Source organism: Neofelis nebulosa, chromosome 16 (genome assembly GCF_028018385.1).
Source record: "Neofelis nebulosa isolate mNeoNeb1 chromosome 16, mNeoNeb1.pri, whole genome shotgun sequence".
Lineage (NCBI taxonomy): Eukaryota > Metazoa > Chordata > Mammalia > Carnivora > Felidae > Neofelis > Neofelis nebulosa.
The window spans coordinates 33,965,085-33,991,786 of NC_080797.1; the positions used below are offsets into that span (position 1 = coordinate 33,965,085).

Here is a 26,702-nt window from a genome sequence, read left to right on the forward strand (position 1 = left end):
CACAAGATCATGACCTGAGTCAAAACCAAGAGGCGGAAGCTCAATCGACTGGGCCATCCAGGCTTCCCAAAAATAAAATCTTTAAAAAAAAAAAGAGGTGTAAATTGAAACACAAACTTTAAGAAGGAATTTGGACTGCCTCATAAAGTTTAAATCACACACTTCCTACTACCCATTCTTCTCCTACACATATAGGGAAAAGAAAAGGTCCTGCTATGTGTATTAAGAAACAAGAATAGGAATTTCGTAATAGCGTTACATGTAAACAAAATACCAGAAATAGCTCTTATGCCCATCGAAAGCAAAATGGATAAATGATGATAAATTTCTATACAGAAAACACTACACCAGCAAAAGTGAAATACAACTATAAAAATCATCATAGATAAATATCAAAAGCATGATCAGAAAAAAAGGAATGTGGGGCGCCTGGGTGGCGCAGTCGGTTAAGCGTCCGACTTCAGCCAGGTCACGATCTCGCGGTCCGTGAGTTCGAGCCCCGCGTCAGGCTCTGGGCTGATGGCTCGGAGCCTGGAGCCTGTTTCCGATTCTGTGTCTCCCTCTCTCTCTGCCCCTCCCCCGTTCATGCTCTGTCTCTCTCTGTCCCAAAAATAAATAAAAAGCGTTGAAAAAAAAATTTAAAAAAAAAAAAAAAGAAAAAAAGGAATGAAGTTCAAAAACTGACCAAACAAGACAATGTTTAGGGACAGATATACAGATAATAAAATGTTTAAAAAAAAAAAAAAAAGGCAGGGAAATAATTAACACAAAATTTAGAACGGTGGTTACCCAGAGAAAAGAGAAGATTTCATCAGAGGGGTACATGTAAGGGCTTCAAAGCTGCTGATAAAATTCCACTTAACCGGGGCGCCTGAGTGGCTCAGTCAGTTAAGCATCTGACTCTTCATCTTGGCTCAGGTTATGATCTCACAGTTCCTGGGATCAAGCCCCAGGTCGTGTGACGTGAGCGCAGGGCCTGCTTGGGATCCTCTCTCTCCATCTCTCTGTCCCTCCCTGGCATTCTCTCTCTCTCTCAAAATAAAGAAATTAAAAAAAAATTCCACTTAAATTGAGTAGTAGGTACATAGGTGTTCCTTTATTACTATTATATCAATTATATGTCTTACTGGATTTATTTCACAATCTTTAAAAATTGTTACTAGGCTGAGTTAAAAGTTGTTTCCAGGGCAACTCAGAGGTAATCTACTTGGATCCAGGGTTTGCAGAACACTTACTAAGCTTATGAGATGAAATTTCCTCCCCAAAATATAATCAGAATTTTTTGTATCCTGAATATGTATCATAACCAAAAAGTGTAACAATATATAAACATCTGTCAGAAAAATGAATTTTTGGGTGGCTCAGTTGCTTGAGTGTCTGACTCTTGATTTTGGTCGTGGGATCAAGCCCTGCTTTGGGCTCCACGTTCAGCATAGAGCCTGCTTAACATTCTCTCCCTCTGCCTCTCTCCCCGACGTGTGCACTCTGTGTCTCTCTAAAAATTTAAGTTAAAAAAAGGAACAAAAAAGAAACCAATTTGCACCTTTAAAAAAAAAAAAAGAAAAATGAATTTTCTGCTTCCAACCTGGAGGAGCCCTTGTTCTTGGAGGTAATGAGTGGTAAGACCTAGGAAACAATGAGTTAAGCCACTAGGTTAAACTACATCTAAACCACCCTACCCAACTGCTCAGCTCATCCACTGTCCTGATCCACCATCCTGCTCAATCTAAGTGGCTGGTTACCTTCTTCATCATCCACTTTAGGGAGAATGCCAGTCTCTTCATCGAAGTCTGGAAACTCTTCTTTGGAAAGGACATTGGCAGCGATCATCTAGTGAAAGGACAGAAGCGACATCTGTAACCTGCTGGGATCGAAACTCTTCTTTTGCAGTACAGAGGTTCCACATAGGAAACCAAGGTTTTTCCTCTTTTGACCAGGATTGCAGGGCCTCAAACATCACATATCTCATCCCTAGGGGGCACAACATGGCGCTTAAAAGCAGGGCTCAAGGGTTGTGCCCCCAGGAAGCATTATCTGCTCCTTCCCTGGTTTCCGCAGCACTGTGCACATTCCCTGTTATGTAACATCCAACTTTGACAATTATGTTTCCATCTGTCTCCAGCCACAAGACCTTGAGCTCCTCAAGGGTGAGGAACCATGATACATTTGTCTCCGTCACCTGGCTCTGATATGTACTGAGGAATGGTGGAAACAAGAACTCACACAGCACTAACCACACTCAGGCACTAACCTAAGTGCTCCACTTCTTCCGCCTCATTTAATCCCCACAGTGCCACTACTGGTCCTGTTCCACAGATGAGGGTACTGAGGCACAAAGAAGTAGAGTGGCTTGGCTCAGGATCCCACGGCTAGTAAGCCGCCAGGAAGTTCCCCCGGGGCACTGAGCTCCAGGGGCCACACTCCTAACCACCACGCTACATGCAGAATGGCTATGAAGCCATATAGGCAAATGGCCCCAACCTGTTTGATCTCCCATTTCTCTGGATCAGAGATGCGGGTAAGGCGCTTGCGCTCCAGAGAGTCATCCTCTACTTCAGGGGCGCTGACGAGGGAGAGGTGAGTGGGTCTGTCCGGATTCCTCATTGAGGTCTCTTCATTGGTCTCCCCAACAAGATTTCGTCGTCGATTGGGATTTAGATCTTCACCAGTCTCTTGATCCACATCCTAGGGCAAAAAAAAAAAAAAAAAAAAGGAACTAACTCATTTGCTGTCCTCTTGTTTCCTTGGCCATCAGATATGGAAACGGGCACCTGGGTGGGTCAGTTGGTTAAGCATCTGACTTCGGCTTAGGTCATGATCTCACAGTTCGTGAGTTGGAGCCCTGCATCGGGCTCTCCGCTCTGAGTGCAGAGCCCGCTTCAGATCCTGTCTTCCTCTCTCTCTGCCCCTCCCTTGCTCGCATGCACATGCGCACTCTCTCGCTCTCTCTCTCTCAAAAATAAATAAGCATTAAAAAAAATGTTTTTTTAAGACCTGGAAACAGACTGGATATCTCACCTACCTTCATGCTCAGACTGGTCTTGGTCCCAGTGAAGGAGAGCACTTTGACTTTGACCCTCTGGCCTTTGCTCACCACATCAGCCACATTGGCCACACGGCCTTCTCGCCGGAGCTCAGAGATGTGCACCAGGCCTTCCCACCGCTTCCTGAGGGAGAGTCACATATATGTGGAGCATGCCTAAAATACCTTTTCCCCAACCAATTTCCACCCCGTTGGAACTCAACAAGAGGAAATGGTCTTAAGCTCAAAAACTCAAGAGGAAAGCACCAAAAAGATGGTTAAAAAAAATAAAATAGTGTTACCACCCTCCCAAAGAAAAGACATGGGGCTAGGGGGGACAAATTCTCATGTGTCTCAGTGAGCAAAAGGGCAGATCGCTTGCAGGGAGAGTAAGGAATGTGTGGCTATATATCATTTCAAATAAAAGTCAAATTCTAACAACCTGATACGGCTGATTTGATTAAAGCGACATTAATCGTAACAACTTTTTAAAATATGAAAATCCTCAGCAAGAAGAGAAATTCTACCCATCACAGGTTTGAAAGAAGATCACCAGCTAATACCTTAATCCCTCTAGCTGCACGAAGCATCCAAACTGCATGATGCTGGTAACTTTGCCATTGTAAATGTCCCCAATGGCAGGCTCCTCCGGGGGAGGGCGGTCCACATGTTTATCCCGCCATCTGTCCAGATTCCTCTCCCCATACTTGTCCCGGTCCTTCCGGTCTTTGGGGGGACTCTGACTTCTGCTCCTAGACCGATATCTAGACTTCCCTTTATTCCTCTCCCGGGTCCTGGAATGTGACCGAGAGCGGGACCGGTGTCTCCTCTTGTGGTCTCTATCACGGTCTCGCTCCCGCTCCCGGTCACGCTCGCGGTCGCGGTCACGGTCACGGCTCCGGCTCCGCTTCTTCTTCTTTGTCTTGTCTCTAACAAATCAACAAACATTTGTTTTAAAAGAGAAACCAGCCCAATTTCACCTCTGCATCCCCAAGCACCCCGCACAGTGCCACGCACATGTCAGGTACCTACTAAGTGCTGAGTTGAATTAGTTTCTCTCGGACATCCCTGTAGGCCCATAAAGGATGAGGTCACAAGTGCCTCCTTCAACCCTGATTTCTAACTTATAAACGTCTTAGCGTTTTCTGCACAAATACTCTTTGCAGGGAACAATGAAAATAGATCTAACAATACAGTACATGGCCAGTCTAGAGTCTGTAAACTTGTCCCAAATTTTGCTTAGCTGGCCCACGAAACTCAATTATTGCAGCACCCTAAGCCTCCAAAGGACAGGACATGATGGACAAACCGGTGCTCCGCATCTCTTTGCTTCTCCTGGCCCGCTGCACTGGGCATTAAGGCCTCCAGTTCTTTCAGGACATCCACAGCGACTTTTACATCATCCTCATCCAGCATGGTCTGCAACACCAGAGGCCAGCAAAGTTAGGAGGGGAGGGCAAGAAAATCATGTAAGAATCTGTATTCTGGGTACATCTACAAACCTGACAACCCCTACATCACTGACCACTTATGTGAAGGAAGCAGAGACGGGTGGAGATTTCCAACACCATTTGAGAGAGAGACAGAAGGAGTGAGCAAACACTCTTGGAAGCCGTTGATACATCTGGCAAGTGCCCTTTGTCCTTAATACAAGCCCATGGAGGGCAATTAGCCATCACCCCTCCCGTGAAAGCACGCAAGAAGTATTATAAATAGAAAATGATGTTAAAATTTTTAAAAAGCAATGCTTTAAAAAGAAGGCTTAGGGGAGTGCCTGGGTGCCTCAGTCAGTTAAGCATCTGACTCTGGCTCAGGTCATGATCTCACGGTTCATGGGTTCGAGCCCCGAGTCAGGCTCTGTGCTGACAGCTCGGAGCCTGGAGCCTGCTTCAGATTCTGTGTCTGATTCCCTCTCAGTCCCTCCCGTGCTTTTCTCTCAAAAATAAATAAATGTTAAAAAAAAAAAAAAAAAACTTAAAAAAAAAGAATTCTAGCAATTCTTTTTAAAGAATTTAAAGAGGTGTTTTTAAAGAATTGCACTCTCTTCCCCCCTTCCACCTGCTAAATTTTTTTCCACAGTGCTTATTGTTATCAGCTATATTATACAGTGTACTTGTTTACTGCCTGTATCCTCCCCACTAGTGGAGTTTACATGTTTATTTCCTGCCCCCATCCCAATACTATGATGTAATCTCCAAGAGAGCAGACATTCTATCTGTCTTGTTTACAGCTGCATCCCTGGTACTTAGATTAGTGCTTGGTACATAATAGGTACTCAATAAACACTTGCCAGAATAAAATTTAAAAATCAAAACACTTAAAAAAAATTAGACCAAACACATAACAGAGCAAAAAAATCTCACTTCACACATGAGGTATCTGTTCTAGAACCTTATTTCATAGCCCTAATCACTGCTTCCCACAATTCTCAATCCCATTTCCCTCAAATATTCTCTAAACTCTTTAACACTATACTATGTACAGTACATGCTCAGGGAGTGATCCAACACTTTCAATTTGAAAAATATATTATGGGGCCCCTGAGTGGCTCAGTCAGTAAAGCATCTGACTTCAGCTCAGGTCATAATCTCACGGTTCATGAGTTTGAGCCCCGCATCAGGCTCTGTGCTGACAGCTCAGAGCCTGGAGCCTGCTTCAGATTCTGTGTCTCCCTCTCTCAGCCCCTCCCCTGCTCACACACTATCAAAAGTAAATAAACATTTTAAAAAAAGAAAGAAAGAAGAATATATTACAATGAGAACTCCTGGGTGGCTCAGTCGGTTAAGCGTCCAACTCTCGATTTCAGCTCAGGTCATGATCTCATGGTTTGTAAGACTGAGCCCCACATCGGGCTCCATACTAACAGCGTGGAGCCTGCCTGGGTTTCTCTCTCTCCCTCTCTCTCTCTCTGCCCCTTCCCAGCTCACACACACTCTCTCAAAATAAATAAGTAAACTTAGAAAAGAAAAACATATTACAATGAACACAAATGTAAAACCAGTAACTAATGACACACACAAAAGGGACAGGGCTCAGAGAAATACCCAATTAGAAGAGACATTCTCAAAATGGTATCAGTACCCGGACAGAAGGGTTGTCTGGTTGACAAAGCACTGGGAAGAGTTCCTTCAGCTTTTCCTTTCCAGTTTTGGGTTTAACGACTGGATCTTGTTTCATCACAGAGCATATAAAGGGGTTAAAAAAAAAAAAGATATATTTAATATTCTTAATGGTTAACAATGAACCTTAACATCAGATTTGCATCAAACTAAAAACAGAACATGGCATTTTTCTACATGTTATTCATATACATTACTATACACATAATTCAATTTCCTAAAAATAACGGTGATTACAAACTATGTGGGCATGGGGGAGGGCGTGAAGATACATCAGAACTCATCTGGTTATGTAAGCTTAAGTCATTTGGAAAATTTTACCAGGATGTGTACTTGCTCAGCAGGTGCTGCAAGGGACAGAAACAATTTACAGGATGCTCACAAGCTAGACCATTCTGGAGGCCGAAGCTCAGCCAGATGCCCTACTCACCTTTGCTAGTAGAAGGCTTTGCTGGAGGCCGCATGGTTTGTATGAGGCGTAGCAAGTTACTAATAAGAGAATCCTTTGAAAAGAAACAGAACAAAAATGATCGGCCCCTGAAACAGTGCTTGAAAACAGTCAGAAATGGGATGACCTTTACAGGGTGGTTGCATAGCTGAATTTAGCTAATTGGAACAAATGAAGTGCAGAGTATCAATTTGATGTGGCGTGAACCTAGCAAAGTAGCTTCGGATAAAGCGGCTATTTTTGGACTTTTGGGAGGGAAAGGTAATTTAGTTCCCTTCAACCATTTTTATTTTCCACGGTTTAGAACTACCTCCAGAACCTAAACTCTTTTGCTTTTGACTTCCAGATTCATAGAACAAGGATATAAACACTCATAAAGACTTAATGATGGAAATCCTACCCCATTTTCTTAGAAAGGTGTCACAGGAAATCCAGTTATATCACCACTGCTCGGTGGCATAAAAAAACATTACACACTTAATGGTTTCTTTGATTGGTATGTACAAATTCTCTCCTTTCTCTATCAAAATCCTATGTCAAATCCTATCAAAATTTAAATTCAACAGTGACATTAAAACGAAATAGGGGTCTCCAGATACACATACCGTGAATTCAGCACCATTTTTGACCAGAGAAGCCTTAAAAGTATCAAAGGTGGTATTTTTCTCAGCAAGACTGATCACAAATTCAGCTGCAAACGAGAAAAGGGATTAAAACTGGAACGGAGGCGAGCAAAAAATCATTTTCAAGTACATTAAAAGTAAAACCAATTAGCCAATCCAACAGTCATAGAAACCAAAGAGTACTATCCAGTGAGGGTAAAGAAAGAGAATTTAGAGTACCAAGATTATCCGTGTATGTTCTAGTTAATTTTTAGAAATGAAAACAAGATATTCCTACAAAATGGCACACCTCACTGTCCCAGATGATCTCCTACTCTTCTCATGAGACTACTAGCTGTGACCTGTTGTCATACAGACTCCAGAAGTAACAATGTCCAAAAGCAAGAGCCCACCCTCACCCTCCTGATGAAAGCCCACAGTAGGATGCATTCTACAGTTTCTGCAAGGTCAGACTCAATCCACATATGAGAGCCAGGCAGCTGCTGGATGGTCCAATCTCCAAGTTGATAAAAGACTTACTTGCTTCCCAATTCTTCACTACAAACCTGCCCAGTGTTTGAATTTCTTTTTTTTTTTTTTTATGTTTATTTTTTGAGAGAGACAGAGACAGAGTGTGAGCAGGGAAGGAACAGAGAGAGAGGGAGACACAGCATCTGAAGCAGGCTCCAGGCTCTGAGCTGTCAGCACAGAGCCCGACGCGGGGCTTGAACTCACGGACCGTGAGATCATGACCTGAGCCGAAGTCGGATGCTTAACTGACTGAGCCACCCGGGCGCCCCTGTCTTTACTTTTTTGAGGACATTAAGTAAAAGCTAAATGCCTTCAGGCTACATGAACATAGCCTACACATAACAAGTTAGTATCAGCAATGCCAGTGGTTAAGACTTTTGACCACCTGCTACATGTCAGGCACTATGCTAAGTGCTTCACATGAGCTATCCCCATGATCCTCATACCCTCATTGGTAGGTACCATGACTGGCCCTATTTTACAGACGAGGAGGCTAAGGGTTTGAGATGCTGACCTACCCAATAATAAATGGTGGAGCCAGGACTGGAACCCAGGCAATCTGACTTCAAAGCCCACATTCGGTAGAGAAATGTGGAGGGAGAAGTCAGTCATATGGTGCTAGACATCCAATGTTCAAGAGTCTATTTCAAAGCAATCAGCAGCATATTCACACTGCAGCTGTCATTAGGGTGGTTGTTTTTGTTTTTTGTTAATTTTCAGAATTATATGGGGGCACATTAAATTAACCGAGCTACCAAAAATGAATTAGTGGTTAAAAACAAGTCCATTGGAGCACCTGGGTGTCTCAGTTGGTTGAGTGTCTGACTCTTGCTTTAGGCTCAGGTCATGATCTCACAGGTTCATGGGATCAAACCCACATCTGGCTCTGCAGTGGGGAGCCTGCTTGGAATTCTCTCTGCATCCCCCCGCTCTGTCCCTCCCCCTGCTCGCTCGCTTTCTCAAAATAAATAAATAAACATTAAATACATATATGTGCGTGTATATATTTATGTTTATTTATATTTATTTATATTTATATTCATATTCATATTTGGTCTTCATCCCCTTACCAGGCACAGCATTCCTAAAAGCCTTGGAATTTCAGGAAGTGTAGAGTGAAAAACATCTTTTGTTACATTAAGAAGATGACTTTAGTAAAACCCCTAGATAATGTTATTTGGGAGCTGGTTGCCAGGGAAACCAACCATGCGATTACAGGCTGGAACTTTTAGCCCCACCATTGACCTCCAGAGAGGGGAGAGGGGCTGGAAATCGAGTTGACTTACCAATGGCCAATGATTTAATCGATTATGCCTCCTATAATGGAGCCTCCACAAACACGCAAAAGGACTGGGTTTGGAGAGCTTCTGGGTAGGTGAACAAGTAGAGACCTGAGGCAGTGGGGCACTCAGCATGGAAGCTCCTCAATCTTTCCCACATACTTTGTCCTACCCATCTCTTCCGTCTGGCTGTCCCTGGGTTATCTCCTTCCCTAATAAACCAGTAATCTAGTCAGTAAAATGTTTCTAAGTTCTGGGAGCTGCTCTAGCAAATTATCAAATCCAAGGAGGGGAGTCGTTGGAACCTCTGATCTATAGCCACTGGCTCAGCACAGGTGACCACCTGGACTTGTGAATGGCAACTGAAGTTTAAGGTGAGTCAGTCTTACAGGCCTGAGCCCTTAACCGGTGGGATCTGATGCTATCTCCAGATAGTGTCAGCATTGAGTTCAGTGACACCGAGCTGGTGTCACAGAATTGCTTAGTGGTACTGGAAAAAACACACATCATAAATTGCGGGGGGGGGGGGGGGGGTGTAGGTATGCCTGGCTGGCTCAGTGGGTGGAGCATACGACTCTGGATCTCTGGGTTATGAGTTCAAACCCCATGTTGGGTGTAGAGATTACTTAAAAAAAAAAAAAAAAAATCTCAGGACGTCTGGGTGGCTCAGTCAGCTAAGCGTCAGACTCTTGATTTCAGCTCAGTTCATGATCTCCCAGTCCATGGATTCAAGCCCCGCGTCGGGCTCTGCACTGACAGTGTGGAGCCTGTTTGGGATTCTCTCTCCCTCTCTCTCTGCCCCTCTCCAACATACGTGAGCCCCCACTCTCTCAAAATAAATAATCTAAAAAAATAAAGTAAAACCTTTTAGATAAATAAACATGTGAATAAATGGTGTTGGAATTAGAAACAGAAAAAGCGTATTTGTGGCTCACTTGCAAATTAAATGGGGTCTTCAGTTATATACAGGCTAGAAAATCATGGAGTTTACACCTCACTTTACTTTTGTACATAATGAGGGTAACATCGAAACAATTTAACACTGGCTCAGTAAGTATTTGCTGAATGAAAGAACATATTACCCAGATAGTAAACTACAGGAGTGTTGCTCATTACCATCTAAAAGAGAAAGAGAATGAGAGAAAATGATACAGGACAGGCACATCTTGACTGGGAAGCAAGAAAAAAGTGAACTAAAATACACTGGCAGCAGGGCATCTTCCTAGGTGCTATATGGTCACCCTGGGAAAAGCAACTATCATCCCCATTTCATAGATGATGAAAAGGGCTTCAGAGAAATTGGGTATCTTACTCAAGGTCACACAATCTAATTCCCCGGACCCCTTCTGTCACATGCCCTTTCCCTTCCATCTCTCCAGCTGGTGACTTAACTTCATCTTCATTTAGAAAGCAGAACAATCAAATAGATGCCTCTCCCTCGTCTTCCTACCACCAACCCCTAAACCTGTCCGCATCTATAACCACATTCTCTGTTCTCCTTCCTATTAAGGAAGTGGGCCATCTGGCTATCAAATGGGCCGCCTGGCTGGCTCAGTCAGAAAAGCATCCAACTTTTGATCTCAGGGTCATGAGTTCCAGCCCCACATTGGGTACAGGGATTATTTAAATAAGACTTTAGGGGCACCTGGGGTGGCTCAGTCAGTTAAGCTTTCGACTTCGGCTCAGGTCATGATCGCACACTTCGTGGGTTCAAGCCCCACATCCGGCTCTGGGCTGACAGCTCAGAGCCTGGAGCCTGCTTCAGATTCTGTCCTTCTCTCTCTCTTTCTCTCTCTCTGCCCCTCCCCCGCTTGCGCACACTCTCTCTCAAAAATAAATTTAAATAATTAAAAAAAAAACTTTAATGGATCAGGCATCCCTGCACCTATCAAAGGTCAATTCCTCCACTCATGCTCTTGACTCCATCCATCCCTTTGCCTTCATAAGGACTCCATTTTTCTGTGGCCTTAGCTCTAGGCCCTTAGCCTTTTTCAGTTCCTCGGTTGGGGTTCTCCACCTGTACCGTCTGTCCCAAAACGCCTAATAAATGGTTGAGAACTGTTAAAGGCAGACCTCAAAAGACCTGGGTTCCAGATCAGGCTCACATTTGATATGTGATACCGAGGGGGATTACTTAATTAATTAATCAGTGCCTTGTTTTCTTAATCAAAAAACAGATAATACATCTCACAGGGTCGTGACAAGACCAAGTAAGATAACATAAGTAAAACACCGTGCATAACATCTGGCATGCCAATAAATCTCGGCCATTATCATCATCATTATGATGCGGCTGCTGCTGCTGTTATTATTAACGCTGTTTAATTAACTGGGACCTGAGGAAAATAAAAACAGGAAGCAGGAGCGATAGCCACTCTGGGTTTCACTGACAGCTCTGGGCAATGGTTTCTCAACAGCTCGGCCTGGAGAGTTCTCAAACGGGGACCCAAGGGCCGAAGGTACCGCAGGACCGAGTGTCTGCGACAGAGAAAAAGAGACTCATACGGACACAATACTCAGCCTATCAACCCCATTTCTCCTTCGCTTCCCTCGACCCTAAGCCCAGCGGCCGCAGGGGCCTCCCCGAGCTTACCCAGGTCCTTGTCGTTGATCCCCAAGTGATTGTCCAGCTCGGTGCAAACTTTCGACACTAAAGACAGATACTCGAGTTTGGCGAGCTCTTCCGCGGGGCCTAGCTCTGTTCCGGTCACAGCCCCCGCCAGGGCCACGGCCACGGCCATGGCTACAGCCGCCCGCACCCCGCTTTACCCGGCCTTCTGAACTGCTCCGGGCCTGCTCCAGTTTTCACTTCCGGGTCGGCGCACGTCCCTGTTGTTTACAGTAAATTGAAAACTACCGGAACTTCCCATGACGCAACAGAGAATCATAGAGATCAAACAGGAAGTGCTTAAGGAAGGGACGGCCAAGTGGGTTACTCTGGGCGCCGGCCGCGCCCTCTACAGGCCGTCCAGCTTCTTGGTCGGTTCTCAGGCCCGGAAACATTCACTCTGAGAGCTCTCCCACCCACCGTCGGCAGAGGGCGACCGTGGCCTGCGCAAGGGGCGCCGGGGAGGTCACGATCCCCGCGCCTCACGCGCGCCTGCGCCTGCGCTTTGAAAAAGGAACTCAAATTCAAGTTTGGAAAAGGCAAAACTCGGTTTACAGAGGTTCCCTGTTTTACCAGGGCTTTGCCTCTTCGTGGCTCATCACTATCTCGAGCGATTCTGTAGGTGATAGTCTACTTCTGTTATTAATTCATTTTACAGATGAGGAAACAACACTTCTGTTATCTAGCTAAATGACATTGGGCAAATTAATCTGTGGAGCCTGTTTTCTCATCTATAAACCGGGATAATGTTTTAACTGGGCTTAGGTGATAACGAAATAAGATAATTGTGCAAGGAACCTAATGCACAGTAAACACACTACAAATGACGGTTACTATAATCCCAAAGCTGAGAGAGACTATGGCTACTGTAAAATTCATCTGTCAAGTACAGATCCCCTCAATCTGAGACCCCAGGGAGCCACCTGGCTCCTCTCTTGTGAAAACCCCTTCTGGGGGGGAACCTAGATGGCTCAGTCAGTTAAGTGTCCAACTCTTTTTTTTTTTTTTTTTTAAGTTTATTTATTTTTGAGAGAGAGAGAGCCTGTGAGTTGGGGAGGGGCAGACAGAAGGAGAGAGAGAATCCCAGGCAGGCTCTGCATTGTCAACACAGAGCCCAATGTGAAGCTTGAACCCATGAACCATGAGATCGTGACCTGAGCTGAAATCAAGAGTGGGACATTTGGGGCGCCTGCGTGGTTCAGTCGGTTAAGCGTCTGACTTCAGCTCAGGGCATGATCTCGCGGTTCGTGAGTTGGAGCCCCGCATCGGGTTCTGTGCTGACAGCTCAGATCCTGGAGCCTGCTTCAGATTCTGTGTCTCCCTCTCTCTCTCTCTGCCCCTGCCCTGCTCATACTCTGTCTCTCTCTCTGAAATATAAACATTTAAAAAAAATTTTTTTTTTTTTTTAAAGAGTAGGACACTTAACTGACTGAGCCATCCAGGTGCCCCAAGTGTTCAATTCTTGATTTTGGCTCAGGTCATGATCCCAGGGTCGTGGGATGGAGCCCCCGAGTTGGGCTTATGCTCAATATGGAGCCTGCTTAAGATTTTCTCTCTCTCTCCCTCTGCTCCTCTCCCCCACTCATAATCTCTGAGTGTCTAAAATAAAAATAATTTTGGGTGCTCAGTCGGTTAACGTTAACCGTTAAGGATTTTTCCACACCACACTCACTGCTCTGTGTGATGAATAAGGAAATGAAGGCACCCCGAAGTGAATGACCCTCCCATCAAGTAAAAGGGAGAAAATCGGACCCTTTTGCTTTCAGCTTCAGGCTACATTACACTGCTGCACCTTTGGACTGTGTCCCTCCAACATGTCAGCATGGGCTTAGAAATGGCAGAGCAAACCACGGAGCAGTAGTTCTCGCTGACTGCAAGAGCTCCAGGTTTCCAGGTCTCTAAGGAATCAGTACTGCACTGATTCCTTTTCCCCATGAATGGAAAGGAAAATCCTTCAACTTGCTCAACTTGCCAGCTTGGAATTAGGATATTAGAGACTTACTCCATTTGACTTCCTTTCTCTATGCTTCTTGGCTTTTCAAAATGTTATATTTATGGGGCACCTGGGTGGCTCTGTCAGTTAAGCGCCCGACTTCGGCTCAGGTCATGATCTCTCGGTCTGTGAGTTCCAGCCCTGCGTCGGGCTCTGTGCTGACTGCTCAGAGCCTGCTCTCTGCCCCTCCCCGACTCGTGCTGTCTCTCTCTCTCTCAAAAAGAAATAAACATTAAAAAATAAATAAATAAAAATAAAAATGTTATATTTATATTCTGCTCTTCTCCAATATTTAACTGGAAGGCGGGGGGGGGGGGGACATAGAGTCTGTTTTGTCTTAAAATCTCTGTGGGGAAAAGGGCTATAGAACCACAATGGGTAATAGTAGGAGCAGTAAAATACTGTAGAAACTTTTAGAATTATTTGGGAGTTATTGAACATACATCTCAACAGTAAATACGAACAGGAAAACTTATTAAATTTTATTTACATAGGTATGTTTCAGGAGTGCAAGTTTGTTATGCAATACACATATTTCCTGTAACACCAAGGAATTTTTTTGAAGCCAAAGGAAAAGAAAGAAAAGCGTAGATAATGGAACCTGACAGCCAAACACAGATACACATGGTATCCTCCTTCTCTTAAGAGACACTGAATCAAATGCAGTCCAAAAACGAATGCATTCTAATTGCCCTTTGGTTCTTAATATATTTAATTAACGTTTTTATTAATATTAAAATATATTTTTAATATTACATCAATACAATTAATCCCCCATTATTATTATATTGCTTTCCTTGGATACCTTCCTTGTGACCCTCTTAACACAGCCATTGACAGTTCCCTGTAAATAATTTACCTTCACCAAAAAATATATATATATTAAAATAAATAGCCTGTGTTTAGCATGCTTGGTCACCACCTTCACCACCACCCATGATGGGTAAGAAATGATTTCCTACCACCCTCTTTGTAGTAACAAGGACTTTGCATTTACGTCTGTTCCTAGACTGATAATACGTGTTTGGCCCTAATCGCAATTTCCACATTATTTCTGCTCTGTCCCAGAAACTAGTCACAGCTCCTGGCATTTGGCTAAGAAGTTGGGGAAGGTAGAAAGCAGAGCAGAAGGTACTGAACTTCTTAGCAACCCTAGATTGGATGGGGGAAGGCAGAAATCATCTAAGTGTGTGTAGCTGAAAGGTGGCATCCTTAGGGAAGTTGGTGAGAAAAATCAGGACTTCCTGTCACCAAAACAAAATGGTATTGCTACAACCAACACAGCCTAGCTTGTTCTGCTGGGGTAAAACTCAGGTCTCAGGAGAAACACCTCTGCTCTGGAAGGCAAAATCAGAATGATTTGCTTCTAAGCATATAACTGCCACTCAGTTGTTACTGTTATTAATGCAGAGGAACTTCAGAAAAAATGGCGCCTCCCTCACTGCTCCACTGGGGCCCTGAGGCAACCCAAATATATTGACAAACATGGCCTGAGCCCCTGCATTTGAGGCCCTCCCTGATAGGGACGGGACCCCAGAGCAAGTGAAGTCCTGAAACACCCCTTTGCCTCTTCCTCCAAATTCTTCTCCAAATTTGAATCGATTCATCCAAACACATATTAAACCTCTACTTTGTGCCTGGGCCCTGTGGTAGGTTCTGGAAAGGACCCTTAGGGATCTGGAAGGTGGTGGGAAACGATCAAGGAAGGACTAGAATACTCTAAATGCTGCACTCGGGGCTGATGGCAGAGCTGTGTTTATAACAGCTGCTCTCTGCTGCCTAAACATGAGGGCAGGTGATTGGAAGACAAAAAACAAAGCAGGTCTGCTCCCTGTCATCTGGGGGCGGCTGGGGGAGGAGAAGGGGCAGCCCAGGGTCAGGGCCATTTCACAGGGCAGTTTCTCCTGCTGCAACCCATTATTTGTCAGCCTTATCTTTTTATGCCCAGGCACAGCCTCAATTTTGCCCCAGATATCCCTGACCTAAAATTCCCTCTCTTGTTAGGCCATCAAATACCATCAGTAATAATGGATACTTTGGCTGCAATTCTCCAAAACTTCATGGTATTAGGCAAAAAATATTCCTCAAGAGGCTCTTTCTTGAGGTGCCGGGGTGGCTCAATCAATTAAGCATCCAGCTTTGGCTCAGGTTCAGCTCTCGCAGTTCACAAGTTCAATCCCCACATCCAGCTCTGTACTGACAGCTCAGAGCCTGGAGCTTGTTTCAGATTCTGTGTCTCCCTCTCTCTCTGCCCCTCCCTTGCTCACACTCTGTCGCTCTCTCAAAAATAAATAAACATTAAAAAGAAAAAGTGGTTCTTTCTTTTTCATCACAAATTTCCTCATTCCTCACTTTAAGGCCTATCTTTAAAATATCAGGAAAAAAGAAAAAAAAATCAGACATCCAGACAGCCTTACAATTTGAACTTGGTGAAAAACGAAAAACAAAAGATTATTCTCTCATCTCCACCTCCTCACCTTCTGTGAGAATGATAAGGAATTTTCACATATTTATTTATGAATTAATCATCCTTTAAGTGACCCTGCTTCTTAAACTTAATTTAGATTGGTTTTCTTTATTTTTTTAAGTGTCTTTTTTTTTTTTTTTTTTTTAGTTATTTCTATACCCCGTGCAGGGCTCGAACTCATGACCCCAAGATCAAGAACCACATGATCTTCCACCGAGCCAGCCAGGCACCCCTAGGTTGGTTTTCTTCAAACAGAAATTTTTACCAGTCACTATGATAAGTATGGGCAACAAAGTGACATGTTACATTAGGCTTATTTTTTCTCTAGTGATATTTTTGCAGCCTCTGGTTTCTGTTTGAGGTCATTCTTTTTTTTGTTGTTTTTAACGTTTATTCACTCTTGAGACAGAGACAGACAGAGCGTGAACAGAGGAGGGGCAGAGAGAGAGGGAGACACAGAATCTGAAATAGGCTCCAGGCTCTGGGCTGTCAGCACAGAGCCAGGCCCAGGGCTTCAACCCACGAACTGTGAGATCATGACCTGAGCCGAAGTTGGCCGCTTAACCGACTGAGCCACCCAGGCGCCCAGGTTTGAGGTTGTTCTTTAGGAACTTTTAAGGCTTTCCTCAGAAGAGATGCAAAAAACAAGCCCAACCAAGCAGTGCATTAATGGGAGGAGACCAGAATAAAGAGGGGCTGACATTCTCTTTGCAAGCCAAGCATGTAAACAGCTGTCCAGTTAGTCCGGGACCAAAGATCTGGGTTAATCTGCAGACTCTTGCCACTAACTCAAAAGAAACTGCTCCTCTGGAAACTCCAGTTCTTCCCCCAAGTGAAGGAGGGTGAGTTCCCAGCAGGGCCTCCATCCAGAATCTGGAATGCCCAGCAGAGCAAGCCATGCCAGACTCCTTCCCCAGCCTTTCCGGGCCCCAAGCTTCCCGTCGAAGAGCTTTGGCGGTAGCAATAGCTGCTGCCCTGTGCCAGAAGAGCTGCCTGCCCACTTGGGGTTCACAGCAATTATGGTGATTTATGCCGCCAGAGTGAAAATTAGCAATCTGGTGAGGTAACTAAAAATGAATGCATCTCTTCCTAGAGTTCACTCCACCCAGCTGAGCCACCAAATAAAACCAGCATATGGGGCAATTAGGGAGCCAAGCTCCTGCTTTCAGGGCTCAGCAGAAGGAGGCAGAGTCGTCCGGGGTCCCCTGCCTGGTTCAATAAGGATCGCAGGTCCTACCGAGCATCTCCGTCGCCCCTCCACAGTGCCCCTAGTCCTGTCGTGAACACCAGCCTGTGGTGCTACCTTTCCAAGTCATTTCTTTCCAGGACGAGCTACTTTACCCTCTTGTAGCAAACTGGCCGAGAGAGGGGAAGTAAGGATCAACCTCTATCACGTGGGTATGTGTGGGGCAAAGATATTTTTTCTTCTTAATCATATATTTGCCTTTACGTGACCCAGAAAGAGTCTGATCTTCCCTAACTTCCCTAGCCCAGCCCATAGAAGTTATACGAAAATGTGTGAAAGACGTAGGGGTCCAAAATGGATTGATCATCCTCACCACTGAGCACGTGCAGAAATCCCCATTCTGTTTTACCCCCACGGACATGGATCTAATGGGGCTTCCCAGATAACAGAGATTGATTGGAGTCACGCTGTCAGCTACTTGGAAATTTGGATGTAAATGAGGTATTCAATCATTCGTATTACTCACGAAGTGTTAGAGTTGGAAGGGATTTGAAAAACAATGTAATCAAACTCACTCTGAGATACTGACTTAATTGGTCTGAGTGTGACCCGGGCATCAGGATTTTGAAACGCTCCTGCATGAATCTACTGTGTAGCAAAGTTTGGGAATTGCTGTCTTAATCCCCTAATGCGAGGTTTCTCTTGTCAGCCCTATAGACACTTGGGGCCAGGATCATTCTTTGTTGCTGGGGGTTTTCCTACCCATTGTAGGCTGTTTAGTAACATCCCTGGCCTCTAACTACTAGATGCCAACAGCATCCCCTCCCCCCAGTTGTCACAGATGTCAAAAATGTCTCCAGAGATTGCCAAATAGCCTCTGGAGAGCAAAATCAGACTGGTTGAGGGCCACTAAAGAATGTCTTCAGTTCCCACCCTCCTTGACCTGTCTGTAGCATTGAAAAAACCCTCCTTAAGAAGACTCTCCTTAATTTGACTTTCTCAACACTGCCCTCTCTGACTCAGTGTGCAAAGACGTATTGATATTCAAAACATGTTTACGGAGTGGACCTAGAAGTTGCTCACATGTCTTTTGCTCACCTCCCCTTAACCAATTATCTACAAGGGACACAAGAAATGTGACTTTTATTGTGGAAGCCATGTCTAGCTAAAGACTGGGGTTCTGGTCCTATCATACTTTCAGGTCATGTCTTTTTCCCACTTCCCCCCCCCTCCCCCCTTCCCACTGGCTGGAAGTGCACATGTGGTCGTGTTGAGCCATCTTGGGCCCTATGAACAAGGTCACGACCCTGGGGTTGTTGAAGCAAAAAGACAGAAGGAGCCTAAGTCTCTGACCTCCCAGAGCCACCATACCAGACCTAGACTGCTCACTCCTGAACTCTTATGTGACAGAGAAAGAAATATGCTTCTAGGGGAGACTGGCTAGCTCAGTCACTAGAGCATGCAACTCTTCATCTCGGGATTGTAAGTGTGAGCCCCACGTTGGGCATAGAGATTACTTAAAAATAAAATCTTAAAAAAAAAAAAAAAGATACACTTCTGTTTGGTTTAAGCTACTATTATTTGGGCATCACTATTGTATCAGCTGAACCTACAACCTAATCAATACAGATTCAGTCAAGTTCAACTATCACTTCCAGCAACTCTCAGATCTACGTCTCCAGCCGCTACAACTCTCCCAAGCTCCGAGTCCACATTTCGGTTACCTATTGGAAGCTGCGGCTGGATCCTCCAACTAGGACCTTTAACTTCATATGTCTAAAACCAAAAGTGTCACGCTTTTCCCCCCACTAACTCTTCCTGCTATTTTCCTGCTTCCTTCCTATTTTGCTGCTTAAAAAGCATTCCAGTCTCCAAATCACTCAGGCTCCAAATCCTAGAGGCATATCTGAGTCATCCCACAGAAGTCCGTCCCAGAGCCTTGCACGTGGTAGGCACAAAAATGTTTCTCAAGTTGAAGAGATCAAGTGGCTTGCCCCAAGCCACACATCTAGTTAGAAATGTTTTCCTATATGATGGAGATTTCACGTTCAAATGATAGATGATTTCCTGCTTTTTTTGTGGGGCTGACAATGCCATGAGGACACAGACTTCTTAGGACAAGGTTGTGATTTGAGAAATTCTAAACTACAATTAAACAAGTGTTCTGCTATTTTGAGCCTTTGGCATACCGTGCACTATAATTATATTCGTGCATCTGTGTACTATAAGATATAATATAAGCATTTTATGTATTTTCATGGGCTAGATGTAAATCTTCACCCAAGCATGCTCTAGCCTGCCTAACTCATTGTGGGCCAGTAAGTATTTAGAATACTGAGACATTTTTGAAATGAAGGATCATTGTGGGATCCTCTGGGCCAATGTTAAGCAAATCAGAGGGTACCATAGTCAATATTTGAGCCATATGGCCTGCTTTTACAATTGAATGTCTGTAGCCAGCCCTTTTTATGTGCCCATGATTTTTTTTTTAAAGATTTTTGAGCTATAAAAAAAAGAAAGAAAGAAAGAATCCGTATTCATTGAGTATCTACTTAGGCATGTGGCTAAATGCTCTACTTGTGATCATCACAGCCCTAGGAGGTAAGTAGGAACCGCAAAATACAGGAAAGTGGGGAGACAGGCAGCAGGGCCATTTGGCTAGCCCTCAAATGATGGGGCCTCCAATTTTCACTGCTTTTCAGAAGCAGATCTGAGCACAGCTGGTTTAAGCCTTGAACTATATCCTCCAACTCTTTCTAAAAGCCATTTGCCCCCAGTTGCCTTGGCCTGGACTCGTCATTCACAGCTATGTGTAAATTCCAGCTGAGTTTGTGATCAAGAAACTATCCCCTTGGCCACTTAGGAGAGAGTGTTCGTGCTATTATCACTCTGGTTCACAAAGAGACCTTTCTTCCTCCAGAGCACAAGGAAATATGCTCTCTGAGTATCTTCTAACTATTTCTATGAATATAAAAGAAAGACTGGTATTCATACTCTTGTATATTACAAATTACATATATAATAATACATATTATTGATATATTTGTTTATTATAATTTTAAATTTCTGATTCATTAAAAGATATTTCTTATAATTTTCTATAAATTTCTTATAATTATCATTCCTGTATTCGTTTTATTTCTTTTTTAATGTTTATTAATTTTTGAGAGAGAGAGAAAACAAGGAGGGAAGGAGCAGAAAGAAAGGGGGACAGAACGCCTCAAGCAGGCTCCGTGCTAACAGCAGAGAGCCTGATGTGGGGCTCAAACCCACGAACCGCAGGATCATGACCTGAGCTGAAGTAGGACACTTAACCAACTGAGCCATCCAGGTGCCCCTCCCTTTATTTGTTTTTTTTTTTAATTTGTTTTAAATGTTTATTTACTTTTGAGAGAGAGAAAGAGACACACACACACACACACACACACACACACACACACACACACACAGAGGTACGAGTGGGGGATAGGCAGAGAGCGAGCGAGACACAGAATCCGAAGCAGGCTCCAAGCTCCAAGCTGTCAGCACAGAGGCCAACAGAGGCTTGAACTCACAGACCGCGAGATCATGACCTGAGCCGAAGTCGGACACTTAACCAACTGGGTCACTCAGGTGCCCCCCTTTCTTTGTCTTAAACCTGGTTTACATAAAACAGAAAGATTTCACATTCAATTATGTTCGTTTATGCGTATACCAATGCTTTTTATCTCTCTGTCCATTCTGTAATAATAGACTTCATATCAGTTTGCATTTTTTTAATACTCACAGAGTCACATTTACCATTTTTAAAAATATTGTTGTTTTCTTTTTTTTAATTTTATTTATTTATTTTGGGGAGAGAGAGAGACAGAGCATGAGCAAGGGAGGGACAGAGAGGGAGACACAGAATCTGAAGCAGGCTCCAGGCTCTGAGCTGTCAGCACAGAAGCCAATGCAGGGCTTGAACCCACGAACCGTGAGATCATAACCTGAACCGACGTCAGATGCTTAATCAACAAAGCCACCCAGGGCTTTGTTTGTTGTTTAATGAGACATGGAATTATCGTTGTTTAATGAGACACGGAATTCCAAACTTTAGGTCTTGCCCAGGAAATAATTTGTTTAAAAGTAACTGCTTTGGGGCACCTGGGTGGCTCAATCGCTTGAGTGTCTGACTCTTAATCTCAGCTCAGGTCTTGAACTCAGGGTCTTGAGTTCAAGCCCCGCATTGGGCAGAAGTAAAAGTAACTACCTTGCATACTTTTGGTATGTGAAAGTAAATATTGCGTGTCACCATGTTTCTTTGTATTAATACATTAAAGATTTTCTGACTTGTCTCATTATTTTTCAGTCCCAGGTCTAGCTAGATGTCAGTACAAGACAGAAGTGTCCAAATGTGAGAGCTGTATACCTCACTATGGCTTTGGATGGTGTTATTAGTCTCATATTACAAATAAGAAACTGAGTCTCAGAGGTGAAGTGCCTGTATCAGTGGGTTCTCCGCCAGGCTCACTGTGAGTTTCCCAGATCTCTGGAAATGGTTTCGTCTCCACTGCCTGACACCCTCCCTCCCCAACCTTGCCACATTTGATTGGTCTAGGACCAGACACCTGACCCACACCAGGCAGTCCAACTTCTTTTCTAGGATATTTGAAAATGGAATTGAGGAAAGAGACCAAGCCTTCTCTAATGGTAAAGTTAGGATCCATGAGACGCAAGAACTACCAGAAACCTTGATGCCCTCTCTGGAGAGAAAGCCAAATTGAAAGAATAAAGCCAAACACATGAGAGAGAAAACAATTCCAGGGGAGAGAGTGTCCTGGAGGCATTTAAGTCCCTGACTTCAGTTATCCCTGATTCTAGATGTTCTCAGAACCTTCCACTAAATCCCCCTTTCTGCCTAAGCTGAGTCAAGTCGCTTTTATGCACTGGTAACTGGCAAGTAAAGAGGCCAGTTCGGGGAGCTGACTCCTGAGCCCATGCTCTGTTTGCTACAGTCGATCAACTTCACCTGGCTGCTCAGATCTTGTCCCTGGCAATGTGGGAATGAGCAGTACAAAGGTACCAAACCCAGCCCATCAACTTCACTCGATCCACACATATATTCAGCTTCAATCCCCCACAGCGTGTGGGAAGCTGATGTTCCCACTGATGTTGTACATTTAGAAATGACACGTGCACCTAAGGGCATGGGCTTGGAAGGGAATGTTACACTCTTAGCTATGTTTCTGCGTGGGACTTGAGGAACATGGTGAATAATCAGCCCTATGAAGCCACACCCAGACAGCCTTGGAAGAATGGGAAGGGAAAATAGAAGAAGTAGAAAAATCTGAATTAAAGGCAAAGATAATAGGCCTCTATGTGGTTATATGCCTTGCTGCTTTCCGAAGTTCTTTCTCATGCATTATCTTGGTTTGGGTCCTATGGCAACTCAAGAGGGATAGAAAGCAGGTGCAGTATTAACCTACGCTTTACGGAGAAGGAGACTAAAAAGATACCTACCGCAGTGTCAGGAGCATAGTAGGTGCTCAGTAAACTCATCCATTCATTTCCTGCACTACTGACATTCAGTAACCATCTGATGAATGAAAAATGTGGCGCGAGGACATGATGTGACTTGTCCAATGTGACACAGCTACTCAAGGGCAGAGCGAGGCAACTGCCTCTCTCTGCCCTTGACTAAAGAGGAAGTGAGCATTTCTAACCCCTTCGTGAATTCATGTACTGCAAGTTCAGACAGCTTAATTCTCCACTGCACGAGAGAGGCAGTGGGCTTTACTGTGTCTCAGGCTTGCCAGCCCTGCAGGAAGTTCTTTGAATAAATGCTGCCTGGCTGCAGATATTATTATGCCTTCTAGCATTGAAAGGTCTTGCCTCTCAAGCAAGCACTCTCTGAAACCTAGGGTTCCAGCACAAAAATGCTCACGAAAAAAAAAAAAAGTGATTACTGCATGGAGCTAATGAGTGATTTATGGATCAAACATACAGTCCCAATTCCTTTTTGCTACTCTCAATGGCATGTGAAGCTCATTCAAGGAGGCAGAAAGGACATTCCATGGCCCAAGTTCTGTAAAAGGGAGGTGAAAACCCCACCCTTCTAGAGCAGGCAATCCCAGTGGCAGAAAGTGTGATCTCTCCTGCCGAGCACATGAAGATGATTGAGGCCTGTCATCGCTTTATTCCCTTGTCACCAGAAGAATATCGGTGCAGAAATCACGTGCAGAAATTAGATCAAAATTTAAATGGGGCTGAAGGCGTTGCTGTCACTTGGGGAATCTCCCCCTGGTGAAGTTACAGAAGCTCTTCCTGTACCCCCTGGGAGCCATCTGTCACTGACTCCCCCGCCCTCCCCGTACCTGACAGATGCTTCTGTTCCCTGGGCAGGCAGAATCAGCTGGGTGTGAATCTCCAACTCAAATCTGTCTTGGACAATGGGAGTTCCTGGCTAGATTCCAAGCAGACCCGATCCTGAGGAAATAAATAGAATAAGTCCCAGCAGAAGAGGATTTGCTCCTTAGGGCAGACTTTTTGGGGTCAGCCACAATCAACCTGGCATCCCCCCAAGCTTTGGAGATAATGAGCATGCAGATTTATCCCGGGTCTCAGGGTGGCTCTGGGAATTTGGTAATTCAAGCCAGCAATGCAGCAAAGCAACTGAGCAGTGCACGATACGGGCTTTAGCAGTGCAGCTACCCCTTGGTCAACCACCTCAAACCTCCAGTGGAGGAAGGAGATCGTAAGTTGCACCGGTCCACCTAGGTTGGCGAGCAGTATCCAAAGAATTTATGACTACTCACCCAAGTCACCAAGAGACTGACTTAATCAGGCCGCATCGACTGTTTACAATGAACGTGAACCTCCCCAGTGCTGGGAGTCCTCCAGTCTGAAATTATGCAGGTGCCAGGACCACATGGCACCTCCATCAGCTGGATGGTCCTAACTGAATTATTGCATGAGGATGTCTCATGTTTATAGAGTCACCAGGCCCTGGGTAAGTTTCGCAAGAGGTTAGCGGTTGTCTTAAATTTTGTATGTTTCCATACTTGGCAATATCCATCTAATTTTTAAATCTTGTTTCTAGGAATGTATCCTACAGACATGCGCACAGCAGCATGTAAGACTACATGTCCAAAAGAACAAAGATGTTCATTGCCCCACTGCTTACAACAGTGAAAACCTGGGGCGCCAGGATGGCTCATTCGGTTAAGTGTTCGTTCGACTCAGGCCATCATCTCATGGTAGTGAGATTGAGCCCCACCTGGGGCTCTGCACGGGGCATGGAACCTGCTTAGAGCATGGAGCCTGCTTAAGATTCTCTTTCTCCCTCTCCCTCTGCCCTTCCCCCACTCGCACGCTCCCTTAAAAAATAAAAAAAATAAAAAAAGTGAAAAACTACAAATAACTCTAGTGCCCATCAGCAGGGAAACGGTTAAATGAATTGCAGCACGACTATATGGTGAGCGGCTGTGAACTGGCAGAGTGGTGTGGTGCCATCATTTTTTTCTTTCTTAAAGAATAGATGATACAGATGGATATAAACACACTTAGAATCATAGGTTTTCATACGTATCTAATCTAGAAAGAAGCACAAGAAACAAGAGAACTAAGAAAGGGCAATTAATTTAACTATTTTTTTTAATTCCATTTGATCTACTTGATCTTTTATTAGAATTAAATCTACTTGATCTTTTATCAGAATGATGTCAGCCCAGCATCTGTCCTGCGTGACCATTGTCTGGACCATCAATTACTCAGTGAGCTTGCCATTGAACTTGATAGGCTTCCGTGAGTTGTGACTCCAAGGTCCCTTCCCTGGCCACAGCTGTAAAAGGAAAAGGTTCAATCATTTGACCCCATTATAGGTGAGTGATTCATGTGGTTGTACAATCATTTCTTCCTAGAAACGGTGAGAAGCAGAGACCTGGGTCAGTTAAGGGGGACAAATCCACATTGTTAATGCTCCTTCCACCATCTTAAAACATACTGTCAAAAGAAAGGGTGAGGGCAGGATGGGGAGTTATTGTTTAATGGGTGGAGAGTTTCAGTTTTGCAAGATGAAAGTTTTGTGGACGGATGATAGTGGTTGCACAATGAATGGACTCAATGTCACTGAACTCTACACTTGAAAATGGTTAACATGGTAACTTTTATGTGCATTTTACCGCAGTTTACTAACTGTGGCTTCACACAGCCATTAAATCAGGGTTTACTTTTAGTTTTTTCTTTTTAAGTGTATTTATTTGAGAGAGAGAGCAGAGAGAGCGAGCAGAGGAGGGGAACAGAGAGGGAGAGAGAGAGAGAGAGAGAGAGAGAGAGAGAGAGAGAGAATCCCAAGCAGGCTACGCACTGTCAGCGCAGAGCCTGATGCAGGGGCCTGAATCCACAAACTGAGATCATGACCTGAGTCAAAACCAAGAATCGGACGCTTAACCGACTAAGCCACCCAGGCACCCTAGGTTTTTTTTTTTTTTAACGTTTATTTATTTTTGAGAGAGATCGAAAACATAAGCAGGGGAGGGCAGAGAGAGAGAGAGGGGAACAGAAGATCCAAAGCAGGCTCCATGCTGACAGCAGAGAGCGGATGTAGGGCTCGAACTCACGAACCTCAAGATCATGACTTGAGCTGAAGTTGGATGCTTAACCGATGACTGAGCCACCTGGGCGCCCCAGGGTTTATTTTTTAAATGTTAGCAAGAAAATAAAACAAAAGCAAATACCCTACCCCCCTTTTTTTAATGTTTATTTATTTTTGAGAGAGAGAGAGACAGAGTGCAAGCAGGGGAGGGGGAGAGAGAGAGGGAGACACAGAATCCGAAGCAGGCTCCAGGCTCCGAGCTGTCAGCACCAGAGCTCGATGCAGGACTCAACCCCACTAACTGTGAGATCATGACCTGGGCCGAAGTCGGACACTCAACCAACTACGCCACCCAGGAGCCCCTACGTCCTCCCTTTTTAATGCATTCTATCTGAAAACAGAATCAATGACAGCCATTAGAATCTTGGCAAATTAAGCCAACTCGCTCCTCAAAACGACACAAAAAGCCCTTCGTATATTATCTAGCTCTAAACAGATCTATTCTCTCTGTGGCAGGGTACTATCTGAAAAGGAAAGATTTTTGCAGGACACCAGGAAGGGGGCCATTTGTAACCTTCTTGTAAAGCACCGGGACAGATGAAAATTAATTGTGAGCCCTTGAGGGTGACAGACAAACAATGGAGCAAGGTGCGTGAAATGGAACAGTGGCCCCTCCAAAGAGAGGGGCCTAAGCAGAGACATCCCAGCAGCTTCTCCAGCAGGTAATTGTTTCCCTGCGTGCCCATCAGTCACTCATTAGCATCCAAATGCCTGGCCAAGTCACATGGGAAATGCCGGACTCTGGCCAACTCAGGAAAACCAAGGATGTGTGGCAAGTTCTGCTTATCAAAGTTTACTAACTGCAGGCTAGTAATATGTGGGGTGAGTGAAA

General features: G+C 44.5%; 1 protein-coding gene across 1 annotated transcript in view; it reads right to left on the minus strand.

Annotated features, from left to right (window-relative positions):
• DHX8 (DEAH-box helicase 8) overlaps window positions 1–11,831 on the minus strand; it is a 31,000-nt gene extending 19,169 nt beyond the window's left edge. The window contains exons 1-9 of the mRNA XM_058702633.1: window positions 11,596–11,831; window positions 7,195–7,280; window positions 6,572–6,644; window positions 6,104–6,189; window positions 4,332–4,441; window positions 3,586–3,951; window positions 3,023–3,167; window positions 2,482–2,685; window positions 1,743–1,830 (exon numbers count right to left, since the gene is read on the minus strand). Coding sequence (XP_058558616.1) covers window positions 1,743–1,830; window positions 2,482–2,685; window positions 3,023–3,167; window positions 3,586–3,951; window positions 4,332–4,441; window positions 6,104–6,189; window positions 6,572–6,644; window positions 7,195–7,280; window positions 11,596–11,743 — 1,306 coding nt within the window. The 5' untranslated portion in view covers window positions 11,744–11,831. The remainder of the gene's footprint in view (window positions 1–1,742; window positions 1,831–2,481; window positions 2,686–3,022; window positions 3,168–3,585; window positions 3,952–4,331; window positions 4,442–6,103; window positions 6,190–6,571; window positions 6,645–7,194; window positions 7,281–11,595) is intronic.
• Between the last annotated feature and the right edge of the window lie 14,871 nt (window positions 11,832–26,702).